This window comes from Astatotilapia calliptera, chromosome 1 (assembly GCF_900246225.1).
Source record: "Astatotilapia calliptera chromosome 1, fAstCal1.2, whole genome shotgun sequence".
NCBI lineage: Eukaryota > Metazoa > Chordata > Actinopteri > Cichliformes > Cichlidae > Astatotilapia > Astatotilapia calliptera.
The window spans coordinates 5,058,244-5,076,231 of NC_039302.1; the positions used below are offsets into that span (position 1 = coordinate 5,058,244).

Sequence of the window (17,988 nt, forward strand, 5' to 3'; positions counted from 1 at the left end):
GAGAGCATGAGGGTGGGAATGGATGTTTGTGTCTGTGTGTGCCTGTATGTCTGTGTCTATATGTCAGGTTGGGTATCAGACGCCACCTCTCTGGGGACATCTCAGGCCCTCCAAGGTTTGGAGGCCTATCTCCCCCTACCACCACTTCCCCTGCCAGTGGCGGACTCCCTCAGGTGTCGGTGCGTTGGTGGTTCTTTGTGTCTGGGGGTGGGCGTCCGGGTACACACCGGCTCACTCCTTGGCGGCCGCTTATCGGGGCCTGGAGCCCTCTCTTTCTTTCATTCTTTCTCCCTGTCCTATCCCCCAGTCATGTCTGTCCCATTTGTAGCAACTGAAAATAAAATAAATTCATAATTATAATAAAGGTCAATCAAATGGACCAATATGGCAAGGCCATGATGATCCACTTGGTAAAATAAATCCGCTTGGCATCTTTCTTGGCCTTAAGACAACAATTCTGATGGCTAAAGATCCAAACGGGACAAAAAAACAAAAAACAAAAAAACAAAAAAACAAAAAAAAAACAAAACAATTACTGCATTGTTTCTATTTACAGTTTGAACCAAAAAGCAACACATCACATTTTAAATCGGGACAAACAGAACTGATGCATTCTACTTTTTAACTTGCATTTTACACAGAAATGTGCAGTAGTTTATCCACAGTACCTGTCATCATCAGATTTTACCACGGGTTGATATGAAGGTCAATAGAGTTATCCACAGTACAGGACGTACATATTAAGTCCCAGTAACATTCCTGCTCTGAAAAAGCATAAAAACCAGTATACATGTTACCTGGTTCTTTTTTTGTTCCACCAAAGAACACTCAACGCCCATCTTACCCTGTACGTCCTCCAGTTAGCTTGATGATAATAATTTTGCACATGCATGCCCGTGCTCGCCCTTATACTCTGTGAAAAGCACATAAAGGCCTCCATAATGACCAATACTGTCTGCTCTGTTTCCCATGAAGGCAGCAGGCTGCGACTGATGTTGTGAAGCCGCCTCCCTCGGCTCTACCTGCTGGGAGGGCAAAATCAAAGCACAGGCTTCTGAGGGAGGGTGGATAGGAAAGTTCACACCTCTGACTAGAAGTCAATATCAAAATGTAGACTGGGACTGAGGATGGACATCAAAGTGTTCAGTCTAGTGTTATGATTATGTCCATTATCACAAGGAGCAGCCCCAGGAGAAGAAATAAGAGTCACGGGGTGATCCTGAATGATTATGCCCTTTGGGACTGGATCAAAGATTTCTACTGTAGAAGATTGTTTTTAGCATCCCCACTGATGTCTGCATTACACAGGTCGTATAATCAGAAGTGTGCAGACAAAATCCCAGATGAGTCTGAAGCTCTTGGACAGGATGATGACAGGTAACACCCGAGTCTGAGCTAAAAAACCTTCTGTTGCCCTCAAAGTCACCTTTATAGATTTGTAATGCTTCTAATTCACTCTGTCTTCTAAACCAGGCTGAGAAGCAGGACTTTCTGCTTTTTAACTAAAACAGTTATTGCAACAGCTATCTGACAAAGTGTAAAATGAAGGATTCAAATATGTCTCTGGATTTCATTGTCCTTAAACACATTCTGAGAAGATGTCTAGGGTCGTTATTTAGCACAAGTGTAAAGTTTTGTTTTGGTCCCTTCATCAGCTAAGAGAAGGAGATGGACTTTAATAAGACTTGTCTTATTAAAGCATTATCTGCATTCAAACACTGAAAGCTACCAGCTCCATTCAGCTGACATGCCGTAATCTTCTAGTAGCAGATTATAAAATAGTGCAAGTTTACATGACTTGAGCAATTTCTGTTGCTCCAAAATTCTCTTAAGATATACATTTTAATCAAATTGTAATCAAATGTGAATCCAAGCATGAGCACAATAGTTGGTAATGTTATCTGGAGCTTTCATGTAACAAACAAACATCACGTCCACCATCAGTACATACAAATCTAAATAAGGGAGTGTACTGGGACTGGGTAATTCATTGTAAATATTTTGACTTACAAAATTAATTTATTACCAGTTAGGAAAAGTCCCATTGATTAAATCTGTATCCCTGCAGCTTAACCTCTGGGTGATGTGTGCACATCTTTATTGTAATGTAATGTTTTATCTGAGGAGCTACGGCAGATTATCTAAGAATGACTCAGAGCTTAACATTATCTGCTGCTCTACCAAACATGTGGCACAGTTCACTGCCATGTTAGATTTGAATTAAGTGTAAATGAGGTACTTGATATTATATTTTGGTGCTACAGTAAATGTCTTCAACTTTAAACAGAGTATGCTGCCAAAGGGCAGGACACACACAAGAGCCCTGATCATGAGGGGCATTACGACGTCAGAGGGTCGGGTTCATTGGGATTTATGTGTGCCTTGTTTTCACATTGTTATCTACAGCAGTATTATGGAAATCCATGTAAAGTTTATATGAAAGTGAAAAGCTGGAGGGCTGGATTAGGTTCTTTGCTATTTACATAAAAAATAAAGCCTATTGGTGGATTTTGTTTTCTGCAGGAATATGCAAAGTGTTTCATCACAAGGTCTGTTTGTTTCAACAGGTCCTTTCATTGCTCCCCCCCATCTGAAAACTGCCCTGTGCATACAGCTCAGCTCCTGACCAGTGAGGGAGCATAAATCCCAGAGCAGTAAAAACATATGCTTAAATTAAAGCTTTTAAAAACAAACAAACAATGAATGTGAATGTATTTATACCCCAGACTGAATAGAAAAGATGGATGTAGCCAGAATGACAACACTCATTAATTTGATTAGTGAGGTACTTATGAATCAGAAGATAGCCACACTCCAAATCACTCCATGTTTAGTGTTTAATTTATTATTATAAATGAGGAAAAATTACAAAATGAACATCATATCATATTAAATGAGACTTGAAACTAAGAACAGAGACCACAAACTCACAATTAAAATCTTGACTGAAGTCATAGATAAGTTAGCATTAGAGACGCTTCCCCATAGACTTCTATACAATCAGACTCTTTTTGCATCAAGAGGATTGGGATGAGGAGCTGCCCCTGCTGGTCACTGGAAGGACTGTGGGATTAAGGTATTAATTAGGAATAGGTTCCTAAAGATTAAGATTAAGGTACCTAAATCTTCTTAGAACCAGAAGTTACATCCATCTTTTAAAACCTATGATTTATACATGTTTCTATATCATGTGTAGAAACATGTTTATATATCAATTCTCACGTTGTCTGACATCATTACTCTTGTCCTATCATCTTCCTTCTACCTTCTTTGACCCAATGAGCCTCCCGTTGTTTGGTTTAAGTGTCCATTATTGTCCCTTTCAGACTCATTCGTTCCCCCCATCTCGAACTCACAGATACCTCAGTCATAGCTCCATCTAAGCCTCAGACTCCGGGGAGGTGTCCTAAAGCCTATCAGTGCTGGGATTCAGTTCTCCCATGATGGATCATCGGAGTGTAATTGCCAAATATATATATCAAGTCTCAGTGTGTCTGTATCTGTTGTATTAAAGTTTTGATTTAGTAGTCGAGTTGTTTAGACATTTCCCATGTTGTATTTGCCAACCTCTCACTGCTGAGACATCATGCAGTTCCTCTTGTACACCATCCTGTATTTATCAGCACAGCAGGGGGAACGTGCTTTGGGTGGATAACCAGTTTCTTTCCTCTTGTCCTTTCCCAAAGGTGTTTTTTTCAGTTCTACTTTTGGCTTTTTATTCTTCGGAGGTTTGGCACCACCCTACACTGGTTCCTCTTTTCCTCCCTTTTAAAATGCACAAAGAAAATAAAGGGAGGAAGGTATAATAAGAGCCCAACCCTTCCTCAAAAATACAAACTGATGGAGCAGCCTGATGGAGCAGCCTGGCGACCTGGGCCTCATATCAAAGAGAATTGGGGGGTTGTTATCTGGAGGTGCAGTGGCAGACCTCTGCTGCTTCTGCCCCTCTCATTAATCCTTCTCCCTCCCTCCTTCCCTTCACTGCTTTTCCTCCTCCCTTCCTCAGCACTTGTCACCAAGCTGTCAGCTGCCTGCTCAACTGTAGACACACGGACCAGCCTGGGGATGGGATGCATGGCAGGGATGGAAAGAAAGATGGAAAGACAAAGAGAGAGAACTGACAGATCCAATATGAAAGAGAAAAAAAGAGTTGGAGGTGTAAGCCAAGCTTGTCAGCCCTAGCAAACAACAGAAGAGATCAATTTCTATGAACTCTAATCCATCCTGTAAGTGTCTTCTTTTTCCTGCAAGTGTCTGAGTACAAAGAAAACCCAAAGCAGAAACACTGCTCTCTCAATCCTGTCAATTCACCTGCTAAAGAAACAGAAAGAGAGAAGGAATAGAGAGAGAAAGCAAGGAGAATATCAGCTGTGGCAGCAGCCTAGTTTCTTGCCAGAAAACATGGCGAGGTTCGATTCATCAGTGACATACGAGGTACAAGTGAAGCAGCAGTGGGAGTGAGCTGACTGCTGCCTCGGCCCATTATATGTGCGATTACAGGGGTTGAAGAAACAGATGGTAGTCAGGTAAGGAGCTGGTTTAGATTTCAGTAAGATTTAAACACCAACAAACTTCCCGTTGCAAACTATCCTGCAATTTGTGGTCAGCTGTTATGGTCTTGTGAGGAAGGTGAATAATTAGCACAGGAGGATGTTTCCAGCCCACCAGGACGGGTTTAATGATCTAAGACTAGCAGGACACATCTTCAGAATCAAAGAACTTCTAAGCATATAGTTAGAAATCTCCACCCACTTATTTTTGGTCCGTTTGTTTAATGCTTAAGAAATATCCAACTTTGTCATGCTTATTCGATTTTGATCCAGTTCCCTTTCTATCATAAACGGAGGTGTGTAATCCATGGTATCTTAAATAGTGAGTGTATCAAACATCCACGGTGCTGACTGATCACATCCTCTCTACAAACTGAAAATGCATCTGTGTACTGAAGGACAATGAAAGCAGCAGAAGAGTCCAGAGACTTGCTAGCGGCTTAGTGAGCTTGCAGCAGTCACAGCAGATGGCCCCGCCCTCCCTGAGCCTGGTTCTGCCAGAGGTTTCTTCCTGTTAAAAGGGAGTTTTTCCTTCCCACTGTTGCCAAAGTGCTTGCTCATAGGGGGTCATATGATTGTTGGGTTTTTCTCTGCATGTGTTATTGTAGGGTCTACCTTACAATATAAAGTGCCTTGAGGTGACTGTTGTTCTGATTTGGTGCTGTGTAAATAAAATTGAATTGAATTGATTATGCAAGCATTTCTTGAACTAAATTCTAAACACGCTGAAAGCGATGAACCTGCTGATCCTGAGTCGTGTTTGTCCAGTCAGTTTGGTGTCCACATCACGTTTAGCTACCACTTTGGTTATATACCACAACACGGGTCAATAAAGAGATCACACTTCATTCTGCTGGGTAAACTTTGTGACATTGAAATTCAACCTCATGGACGAAGAATCCAAAGTCAGTAGTATTAATCATCTGGGCTTACTATATTTAGCACCAGCCCATGCTCTCACCTATTTCCACCTTAAGTTGGATTAGTGACTCAATTTTCCCACTCATCTCTTGGCAACCTGCACAGAGATGAGTTGTTCTGCTTGTGAAAACAATTATTTTTACCCCAGACTATATCCTTCCTGGTATTTCTGAGTTGCGATAATAAAAGTCTCCTTAAGATTTTTAAAATTTTGAACAAAGATATTTCAGTTGGCTAAAAGAGGCGCACCAGCTGAAAGAGCAGCTGTGCTGTCCCTAAAGAGCCACTGTAAAAACCAGCAGTGGCTGCTAGTTTGTTTTTATCCTGTAGTAAGTGGTGCTAAATTTGGTCTGTGAACTTCTGTTTGACAAAGTTTGTAGATGGGCATCAATCTTCTTCTCATACCACAGTTTGGGGTGGCTGAGGGTCACAGCAGGTCATCTGCTAATTGGGTGGTTGGTATTTTGATCCCTGGCTGCTTCAGTCTGCATGCTTCACCAAAACTCTGAACCCTGAGCTGCCCCTGATGCATTCACTGGAGTGTGTGAGTGTTAGACAGAAAGCACTTAGATGTTGGAAAAAAGCGCTTGTATGAATGTGACTAAGACAAGTTGAATGAAGCACTTTGAGTGCTTAACCAGAGAGGAAAGTTCTGCTTAAGAACCAGTCCATTTACAGCTTCTGTCCTTGCTGTTTATTTGTTTTACCCTTCTGACTCTACACCTGCACCAGCACCAGTGTCTCTTTACCCAGTTTTCACTCCCGTCATTCCCATCCCGTCATTCCCATCCCATCATTTACTGCATGATTGTACGTTGGTAGCTCACTGTGTAATGCTTGATGGTCATAAACAAACACAATGCAGTGAGTCATGTTTACTTGTGCTGACTGTTGAATTTCTGGAAACTGGACTGAAAGTTGTTCTAAAGACAGCTTGCATTTGACAGCATGCACACTGTTCTGTGTGGGATAACTTATTTCACCCATCCATCTATCCATCCACTGCGGCAGGGATAGCTCAGTAGGTAGTGGTGGCCCCATGATCGGAAGGTTGGTGGTTCGAATCCACTGAACGGCTACCCTGAGGTACCCCTGAGCAAAGTACCATCCCTACACACTGCTCCCCGGGTGCCCAATGGCTGCCCACTGCTTCACTGAGTGAATGGGTTAAATGCAGAGAGGACTTTCCCCATGGGGATCAATAAAGTATACTTTCTTTCATTTTCTTCCGCTTATCCGGGGCCGGGTCGCGGGGGCAGCAGCCAAAGCAGAGAAGCCCAGACCTCCGTCTCCTCAGCAAACTCCTCCAGCTTATCCGGGGGGACACCAAGGCGTTCCCAGGCCAGCCGAGAGGTGTAATCTCTCTAGCATGTCCTGGGTCTGCCCCGGGGCCTCCTCATGGTGGGACATACCTGGAGGCCTCCTTGTCAGATGCCCGAACCACCTCAACTGGCTCCTTTCGATGTGGAGGAGCAGCAGCTCTACTCTGAGCCCCTCCCGGATGGGCAAACTTCTCACCCTATCTCCAAGGGAGAGGCCGGCCACCCATCGGAGGAAGCCCATTTCTGCCGCTTTTATTCGCGATCTCGTTCTTTTGGTCACTACCCACAGCTCGTGACCATAGGTGAGGGTAGGGACGTAGATCGACTGGTCAACTGAAAGCTTCGCTTTTACTCTCAGCTCTCTCTTCAACACAACAGACCGGTACAGCATCCGCATCACTGTGGCCGCCGCACCAATCCGTCTGTCGATCTCCCGCTCCCTTCTCCCATCACTCGCAAACAAGACCCAGAGATACTTAAACTCCTTCACTTGGGGCAGGGTCTCGTCCCTGACCCGGAGTGGGCACTACACTCTTTTCCGCCTGAAGACCATGGCCTCAGATTTGGAGGTGCTGATTCTCATTTCCAGCGCGTCACACTCGGCTGCAAACTATTCAAGGCGAGCTGGAGGCCATCACCTGATGAAGCCAACAGAACCACATCATCTGCGAAAAGCAGAGATGATATCCTGAGACCACCAAAGTGAAAGCCTTCTGCCACTTGGCTACGCCTTGAAATTCTGTCCATACAAATTATGAACAGAATCTGTGATAAAGGGCTGCCCTGGCTGACCCACCAGGAACAAGTTCGACTTATTGCCGGCTATGCAACGGTTGTATAAGGACTGAATGGCCCGTAGCAATGGGCCAGTCACCCCATACTCCTGGAGCACCCCCGACAGGACACCCCAAGGGACACGATCGAATGCCTTTTTCAATTCAATTCAATTTTATTTATATAGCGCCAAATCACAACAAAAGTCGCCTCAAGGCGCTTCATAGATACAGAGAAAAACCCAACAATCATATGACCCCCTATGAGCAAGCACTTTGGCGACAGTGGGAAGGAAAAACTCCCTTTTAACAGGAAGAAACCTCCGGCAGAACCAGGCTCAGGGAGGGGCGGCCATCTGCTGCGACCCGTTGGGGTGAGAGAAGGAAGACAGGATAAAGACATGCTGTGGAAGAGAGACAGAGGTTAATAACAGATATGATTCAATGCAGAGAGGTCTATTAATACATAGTGAGTGAGAAAGGTGACTGGAAAGGAAAAACTCAATGCATCATGGGAATCCCCCGGCAGCCTACATCTATTGCAGCATAACAAAGGGAGGATTCAGGGTCACCTGGTCCAGCCCTAACTATATGCTTTAGAAAAAAGGAAAGTTTTAAGCCTAATCTTAAAAGTAGAGATAGTGTCTGTCTCCCGAATCCAAACTGGAAGCTGGTTCCACAGAAGAGGGGCCTGAAAACTGAAGGCTCTCCCTCCCATTCTACTTTTAAATACTCTAGGAACAACAAGTAGGCCTGCAGAGCGAGAGCGGAGCGCTCTAATAGGGTGATATGGTACTACAAGGTCATTAAGATAAGATGGGGCCTGATTATTTAAGACCTTGTATGTGAGGAGCAGGATTTTGAATTCAATTCTGGATTTAACAGGAAGCCAATGAAGGGAAGCCAAAACAGGAGAAATATGCTCTCTCTTTCTAGTCCCTGTCAGGACTCTTGCTGCAGCATTTTGGATTAGCTGAAGGCTTTTCAGTGAGTTTTTTGGACATCCTGATAATAATGAATTACAGTAGTCCAGCCTGGAAGTAATAAATGCATGTACTAGTTTTTCAGCGTCACTCTGAGACAGGATATTTCTAATTTTAGAGATGTTGCGCAAATGGAAGAAAGCAGTCTTACATATTTGTTTAATATGTGCGTTGAAGGACATGTCCTGGTCAAAAATGACTCCAAGGTTCCTCACCGCGTTACTGGAGGCCAAGGTAATGCCATCCAGAGTAAGAATCTGATTAGATACCATATTTCTAAGATTTTCAGGGCCGAGTACAATAACCTCAGTTTTATCTGAATTAAGAAGCAGAAAGTTAGCGGCCATCCAGGTCTTTATGTCTTTAAGACATTCCTGCAGTTTAACTAATTGGTGTGTGTTATCTGGCTTCATGGACAGATAGAGCTGGGTGTCATCTGCATAGCAGTGAAAATGTATGCTATGTCTTCTAATGATACTGCCTAAGGGAAGCATGTATAATGTAAACAGAATTGGTCCTAGCACTGAACCCTGTGGAACTCCATAATTAACCTCAGTGTGTGAAGAGGACTCTCCATTTACATGCACGAATTGGAGTCTATTAGATAGATATGATACAAACCACTGCAGCGCAGTACTTGTAATACCTACAGCATGTTCTAATCGCTCTAATAGGATATTATGATCAACAGTATCGAACGCCTTCTCCAAGTCCACAAAACACATGTAGACTGGTTGGGCCATGTCCCCTCAAGTATCCTCGAGAGGATAAAGAGCTGATCCAGTGTTCCACGACCAGGACGAAGACCGCATTGTTCCTCCTGAATCCGAGGTTTCGACTAGCAGACAAACTCTCCTTTCCAGCACCCCGGCATAGTCTTTCCCAGGGAGGCTGAGGAGTGTGATTCCCCTGTAGTTGGAACACACACCGGGTCCCCTTTCTTAAAGATGGGAACCACCACCCTGGTCTGCCAATCCAGGGGTACTGCCCCTGATCTCCACGCAATAGAGGTGTGTATTCCTTCCTTCCACCGCCTGACAATTTTCTCAGTCGAAGTCAGCAGCACTCCACCCGCACTATACACAGTGCAGGTAAAGCACCGCTTTCCCCTCCTGAATTGCCTGATGGTTTGCTAGAATCTCTTCGAGGCAGTCCGAAAGTCTTTTTCCATGGCCTGAGAAAGTGAGGAAACAAAAGCATTGAAGCATTGTGAACCTGTATAATCACAACAGAAGAATCCACAGATGGATTGTTTTCCATTCGGGGTGGGGACTGTGCTTTGGGGAAAGTATGAAAGGGTTCAGGGTGGAGTGAACTGTGTGTGTGTGTGTGTGTGTGTGTGTGTGTGTGTGTGTGTGTGTGTGTGTGTGTGTGTGTGTGTGTGTGAGAGAGAGAGAGATATCGTCAGGATGTTGCTGGAGACAGATTAGTGCAGCAACAGAGGGATTGTCAGATGATGACGCGGTACAACTCAAAGACATCCTCTGCTGCAGTACTGTCACTTTCCTGGGATTTATTTGTAACTTGCACTGATCCAAAGGTGTGAGCTTTAAAATAATCAGAGTGCTTCTCTCTTTTTTCCTTGTGTGCTTCTCACATCATGCTTTGCATTCACACTTCCACTGTTCCACAACATGCTCACCTGCTGTTGGTCAAAATCTCGTGTAATTGGCTTAGTAGTTACTTTTTCCTGCGTGGGATGCATGTTGTGCTTTCAAGATTGGCAAGCTCTGAACAAACAGATCTCCACCTGCTTTGAGTATTCTGGTTGGTGCTTACAGATGGGCAATCAGTGACTGAAGTGGCTCTTGCAAATATTCCACATTCAGTTTTATTTGGAAGGTGCTGGCAGCCGTAATGTCACACTATAGCCTGGTAAGCCTCAATAACACAGGGGACTCGTGACTCCTTGGATTGCTGTGGTTGCCTGTAGTTTGTATAGAAGATGACAAGTTGTCTGCAAATTGCCAAATAACCACAGACAAGTAGTGAAATTTGAAAAATCTAAATCAGGAATGGAGAGCGTTCACCTTCAAAATAAAATGTGTGCCTTTCTGTTGAAACCACCACTTTTCAAAGGTGTTTTCTTTACAGATGGTTGGTCTCTGTTTCCCGTTTCACTGCTGCTTACCAAATCGTTAACAAGTGTTTGCACGTGTTGGCAACTCTCTCATAAATTACACGTGACCATACTAATCTGCTAGCAACCACAGCAATTACAATGAGGTTTTCAATACAGTGGCAAATACTTCTTTGTGACTGATTTCACCTAGTGACACCAAGCAACCTCCCTCATTCTTGACAAGCTGACAGCAGGTTGCCAGCTGGTCTCTTTGTGACGGTGGCCTTAATGTCCCCCAAAGCTGTTCTCTTCAATTCATGACAAATAAAAAAAAGCAATGTCTCGTGGTTGAGCTTGGATTTGCACAAACTATTTCCAAACTGAAATGTTGTGTTTGCTGTGATGTTTCAAAGATCAAACACTGCTACCCCAGATGACTTGGAGAAGGTTGCTCACATAATTAGTTGCTCATACATCACTCAGGTGTCTTAGTTAAATACCATTAAGCACAAAAACACAGAAAGTATCTCATTATCTATTTTTGTGATCTCTGGTTCATCTAAGTGTTTTTATTTTCCAAGGATAAAAATAGTGATGCTTACTGCTCAGTAATTGTGTGATTAATATTAAATTATATGTGATTATGAGATTTTAAACTATGATTAAAGGACAACAAAAAAAGTATAATTTATGTTGGCTTTGATAAATACAGTATTTTTCTGCAAATGATTGACTTCAATTTATCAATCTAATGCTAAATCACAACAACAGTTCTCTCAAGGTGTAAAGTAAAGACCCCACAGTAATACAAAGAAAACAAAGAAAACTCTCTAGCACGAGTACAAGTAAACTGCATTTCTGCTGTTTTCTTTTTAAAGTGAGTCACACCTCAGTAACATCATGATGGATCTGGATCTGTAGTGATCGGCTCTTTATGCCTTCAGTGCCTTTTAACACTGAACGCCTGAACTATGTGTAGATGTGGTCAATGAAAAGATGGACCACTGTTTTTCTTTCCTATACCCTTCATGTGTCAGGAGAAATCCAGAAAAAAAGAATGCATTGATATAGATTTTTTTTAAAGCTCCCATCAGAAGGCATTCTTTTGGGAAAAGCTGCACCTGTCACAGTTGGAGCAGTGAGCAGCAGAGTGAGCCCTTTCTAAATGAGAATTAAAGCATGACAAAAAGGAGACTGACTGAGAACAGCATGGCTTCAACTTGAATAAATCTTTGCCCTGTTTTTCAAGCATTCGAGCTTTTTCTTTTTGAATATTTGAGAGGGGTTACCGGCCTTTTCGCTCTCACACACTCATACAAACCACGCTGTTAGTGTTGAATATGCAACAATATTGCATGCAACAAGTTGATTTCCAATCCAAGGTCGTCAGCACAAATGAACAAGACAGGCTGACTGTTTGGTGCAGGAATGCAGAAGATTAAATGTTATTTACAGAAGCTTTAGGGTTGTGTAGCTGCAACTATTTTAATCTCAGTCTGTCTGTTAAAACCCCAAACATCATCCTCAGAAGTACGTAAATGCAGTCGCCTCAAGCTACAGTCTTCATATGCTATTGTCACTAAATGCTACAGGCTCGTATTTATTATGAAAAAAAGGGCTCACTTGAATAAAACTTGGTTGCTTAAGCCAAAGAACTTGTTAAGCTGCTGGTTTTACTTCTTTGTTAAGCATCCTAAGAAACACATGCTTTTGTGTTTCATGATCATGACACAGATAAAGCAGCAGCCAAAAAGCAAAAAGTCCACAAACCAGTGCGTAATGTCATGTGGCTACATCTATCGTCTGCATAGAGTGTATGATGTCAAAAGGATGGTCGACTTAATACAGCAATTCAATTTTATTTTATTTATATAGCACCAAATCACAACAACAGTCGTCTCAAGGCGCTTTATATGGTAAGGTAGATCCTACAAAACTAAATACAGAGAAAAACCCAACAATCATATGACCCCCTATGAGCAAGCACTTTGGCAACAGTGGGAAGGAAAAACTCCCTTTTAACAGGAAGAAACCTCCGGCAGAACCAGGCTCAGGGAGGGGCGGGGCCATCTGCTGTGACATGCTGGGGTGAGAGAATAATCTTAGTAATGAATAATCTTAAAAGTAGAGATAGTGTCTGTCTCCTGAATCCAAACAGGAAACTGGTTCCAGAGAAGAGGGGCCTGAAAACTGAAGGCTCTGCCTGTATGGTAAAACCGTACAACAGGTAAAACGACACCATTTACATTTGCAATCTACTGCAAAGCAACAAGCTTGAAACTTTCCTCAACCGCTTGATGCTCCCTCCCTCCGGGCTGTGTTTGGTTGAGACAATTCTTTACTTGTCAATTTATTGCGCTGGCAGTGTGTATATTTTTATATCTCATAACTCTAGGTTTCTTTGTTTGCTCTCACGACATCAAGAGCTCCTCAATAAAAGAAGGCAGAAGCAGCTGGATGCAGACACACACACACACACACACACACACACACACACACACACACACACACACACACACACACACACACACACACACACACAGATGCTGTAAATAACACCAGCATATGTCCCTGACAAATGTGTAATCTGCACACACACTGAGCACGAGGATCAATCTGTAGCCCGCCGCAGCCGTATGTTACACTGATGCGGATTAAGATATTGTATCTGCAGACAAAAGGAGTCAACCGCCTTTGTGCAGAAAACCCATCTTAAGATAAGAGAGATCTCATCTCCTCAGCCTAATTCACAGCCTCCTTCTGCTCTCCTGTATCTCTGCCGCAGATAATGGCAGATAAATAAACCATAGGATATCCACGCATGCTGTCTTTGCCACACTGCAACCCACCGTGGCAAGATGTTACAAACAAGACAAAGCAACTGTAGCTCAGCTAAACATATGCAAGCTGCAGGTTGTCCCTCTGCTCGCATTCCCACAGTGCATTATATCAGCCCAGCTGCCACATGTGACATTATATAGACATTATATGCATTACACCCTCTGCTTTTGTGAGGTGTCACTGTTTCTGGAGATCAGTGCAGATAAATAATGCATGCTGCTCAGACGCGGCATGACTGCTGAATGCGCACTGAAGGCAGTATAGCTCTTTTCTCCCAGCACTTACACAGCAAGCAACACTTAAAGCATCCATTAACATCACACCAACACTTACGCTGCCCCTTGCTTTTTGAGCTCATCTGGGAAATTACTTATCAGAAAAATCAGAGCACATTCTGGACTGGTTGTCTTGTTTGTCTCTCGGGACATCTGCTGAACCCCGAGTGATGCGCTCGATGAATGCCAGCACACTCACAACTTAGGCTGCGCTCCCAGCACCAAGTTCCTAGCATTCTCTGTTGCACCTGAATGTCTGCATTACGTTTCAGCATGCACAAAGGCTACAAGCCGTGCTTCAGAGGGGAAGAAGAAGTGAGCTGTCTCACCTGTATGTATGCGGAAGGTCTCTTCTGTCCTGGCCGTGTACAACGCACAGAGCTGAAACTTCTGTCTCATCAGCGCTGCTGGATAAACCTCCCCCCTCACTCTCTCTCTCTCTCTCTCTCTCTCTCTCTTCTCTCTCTCTCGCAGTCTGTTCTCCCACCCTCCCGGCTTTCCCTTTTTGCTCTTTTTTCCCTGTAACTCACTGTGTTTTCTCCATCTGTCTTTTTCTCCCTACTTCAGTGCCTTCCATCAACCTGCTGCTGCTCATGTTGTCTTTGTACATATATATGTATATATTCTATGGCTATATTGCTATTGGAGGCTATAATTTGATAAAGAGCTTTTAGATGAGGTGCAATGCGTACCACTGCAGTGCTGGAGAGATGCACTCGGATATGATGCTCTGTTAACCTAGATCCTAGTCTGTGTGTGTGTGCGTGCGTGTGTATGTGTTCCCACCTGTGTTTTCTGGTGTGTGCGTGTTTGTGTGTATGTTCACAGATAATGGGAGGGGAGGAGTCTCCGTGCCATAACAACCGTTGGGCTTCGCTATTTGGCGACAGCGCTGCCAACTTCCTCCCTCCCGCTTCTTTGTTGGGAGTTATTTTCTCACCTCTGGGAGGATGGTGGGTAAGGCGCGGGGGTAGTGGGATGAAGAGACACACAGAGAATACGTGTAATGCTCTCAAATTGAAATTCATCCTACCCATCTCCCTTTATAATCTCATTCAAATTCCACAGTCTGTTGCTCACTCATATTTAAATGAGCACTTGACTAAATCCCTCCTGTGCTTTCGCTTTTCTCGGTCAGCCTTTGGCAGGCTGCCGTGCTCTGTTGCTCTCCATCTTCCTGGACGCTTCTCGGCAAACTGGCCAATACGCGTATATAGAACTAAAAGAGTGGGCATTGAGGCCACGCAGATCTAATGTCAGGCAGTACACATGCAACCCACTTTGAAGGTAAATGAGTGTGAATGGACCAAAGCTCAGGATGACACTGACAGAGCGTTTCTGAAATTCTTGTAACTAGAAAGACTGTGGTGTTAGCAAACAACTGAATAAATAAGCTCCAGTTTGTTTGTGCTTTTCAAGAACTGGTGTCAGCTCACCATATTGTTGTCTTCATTGAGTCTTTGGGGTTTTTTGAGGTCTAGAACTGTTTGAAAATGATAAGGTTTCCGAAAGAGACTCAGGCGCAGGCCAGGGTTTTCCTTTAAGCGAAGGACAGTGCGTTTATATACAGTGAACACATACACCAAGTGGCTATATACAACGTGCAGGGGAAACGGGTCCGGGTCGCCAGGGTCCGTGGGAAACAGGGTTGGGAGAAGGGTGTTCCACACTTTCTGTACAAAAACGTTCCCCCTCAATCACTCCTCTCCGCATCGGGTTCCAAAAACGATCTACACACAAAACGTCGGGTTAGCAGGATAATTATAAGAAATTCTCAAAGTACAGGTTAGCAGAAACACAAGTCTAACTGACACTGATAGCTCAACGATCCAGCGAAGACTAGTGCAGACTCGCCATCTAAGTAGTGCAGTAATCAGCTGGGATCAGCGGCCGGTTTGGTGATGAGCAGGTGTGTGGGCCAGCAGCGGGAGCCCGCAGTGAGCATCGCCGTGGCGAGAGAGAGAGAGAGAGAGAGAGAGAGAGAGCGAGAGCGAGAGAGCAAACAAACCACAAACATATTGCCCAATAGAGGATTGACCAGCGGGGCACAGGGACCATGAAAGTACCCCCCCCTCAACGGGAGCCCCCCGGCGACCCACCAGGCTTACCAGGATGAGACTGATGGAAGGCCCGCAGCATACGCTTGTCCAGGACAGCGGCCCGCGGAACCCAGGACCGCTCCTCGATGCCATAGCCCTCCCAGTCCACACGGTACTGGAAGCCACGCCCGCGGCGGCGAGAGTCCATAACCTGCGTGATGGAATAGGCGGGCAAGCCGTCCACAAGCCGGGCGGGTGGAGGGGGCCTGGAAGGAGGGCACAGAGGGCTATTCCGGACAGGTTTGATTTGGGAGACGTGGAACACATTGTGAATCCTCATGTTGCGCGGCAGCAGGAGTTTCACAGAGACGGGGTTGATCAGCGCCGAAACCTCAAACGGACCAATGAAGTTTGGGTTGAGCTTCTTGGACTCAGTCCTGAGAGGAACAAAGCGTGTGGACAGCCATACCTTTTGTCCCACGCTGTATGCTGGAGCTGGTGTGCGGCGGCGATCTGCGGTCTGTTTGGTTCGGTCCTTTGTGCACAGCAACGCCGTCCGTGCGGCCCGCCAAGCTCGTCGGCACCTACGTAGATGGGCCTGGACAGATGGTACAGAATGCTCACCCTCGACAGAGGGGAAGAGAGGCGGCTGGAAACCCAAAGAGACCTCGAAGGGGGACCGAACGGTGGTGGAGAAGGTCAGACTATTATGGGCATACTCAATCCAGAGCAGCTCATCACTCCAGATGGACTGGTTGGTGGATGCTATGCACCGTAGCACTGTCTCAAGCTCTTGGTTGGCTCGCTCACACTGACCGTTGCTTTGGGGATGGTAACCGGAGGTCAGACTGACCTTTGCTCCTAATGAGGAGCAGAATTCCTTCCAGATGCCAGACGTGAACTGGGGGCCTCTGTCAGACACAATGTCTTCCGGAATCCCATGCAAACGAAACACATGACGGGTAAGCAGTCGTGCGGTCTCCATGGCCATGGGAAGCTTGGGTAGAGCTATGAAGTGGGCAGCTTTAGAAAAACGGTCTACGATGATAAGTATGACAGTGTTGCCTGCTGATGGCGGCAGTCCGGTCACAAAGTCCAAAGCTATATGGGACCACGGCCTGGACTGAGTCGGCAGGGGATTGAGCTGTCCAGCGGGCGGCTGATGAGACGCTTTATTCCGGGCACAGGTCGCGCAGGCGAAGACGTACTCCCGAGCGTCTTTAGACAGAGAGGGCCACCAGAAGTAGCGCTGGAGGAAGTTGATAGTGCAGTGGACCCCTGGGTGGCACGTAAAGCGGGCAGTGTGGGCCCATTGAAGTACTTGAGAACGTACTGATTGAGGGACGTAGAGCCGTTGGGCTGGCCCACCTCCCGGATCCGGTTCCGACACCTGAGCCTCCCGAATGGCTGCTTCGATCCCCCAGGAGGTGGCGCCCACGACACAGGTGGCGGGGAGAACGGGAGCGGGCTCAGTGGGGTCCTCCGAGACTGAGAACTGACGGGACAGGGCGTCGGGTTTGACATTCCGGGAACCGGGTCTGTAAGAGATGGAGAAGTGGAAACGGGTGAAAAACAGGGCCCACCTGGCCTGTCGGGCATTGAGCCTCTTAGCTGATTGCAGGTATGCCAGGTTCTTGTGGTCTGTCCAGACGAGGAAAGGCTGAGCCGTGCCCTCCAACCAGTGCCGCCACTCCTCCAGGGCTAGTTTTATCGCCAGCAGTTCCCGATCCCCGACATCATAGTTTCTCTCTGCAGGGGACAGGCGGCGGGAGAAGAAGGCACAAGGGTGGAGCTTACCGTCCTTCCGTTGCGACAGAACCGCTCCAACCCCTGAGTCGGACGCGTCGACCTCGACCACAAATGGCTGCGTGAGGTCGGGTTGGATCAGGATGGGGGCTGAGGCGAATCGTTTCTTCAGTTCTTGGAAAGCTACCTGAGCTTCTTTGTTCGACTGAAAAGGAAGCTTGGGAGAGGTTAGCTGGGTCAGCGGCAAGGCAACTCGGCTGAAGTCCCGAATGAACCGCCGGTAAAAGTTGGCAAACCCAAGGAAACGTTGCAGTTGGTGCCTATTAGGAGGTTCCGGCCACTCAACAACGGCTTTTACCTTCACAGGGTCCGGGCGGAGGTTTCCTTGGTCGATTATGTACCCCAGGAATGCAACGGTGGAGACGTGGAACTCACACTTTTCTCCTTTGACGAACAATCGGTTTTGGAGGAGTCGT

At 45.6% G+C, this 17,988-nt stretch overlaps 1 protein-coding gene across 1 annotated transcript in view; it reads right to left on the minus strand.

Annotated features, from left to right (window-relative positions):
* Positions 1-14,479, minus strand: part of c1qtnf4 (C1q and TNF related 4) — a 53,741-nt gene extending 39,262 nt beyond the window's left edge. Inside the window, exon 1 of the mRNA XM_026151687.1 lies at positions 14,057-14,479. Within this exon, the coding sequence (XP_026007472.1) occupies positions 14,057-14,126 (70 nt within the window). The 5' untranslated portion in view covers positions 14,127-14,479. The remainder of the gene's footprint in view (positions 1-14,056) is intronic.
* Between the last annotated feature and the right edge of the window lie 3,509 nt (positions 14,480-17,988).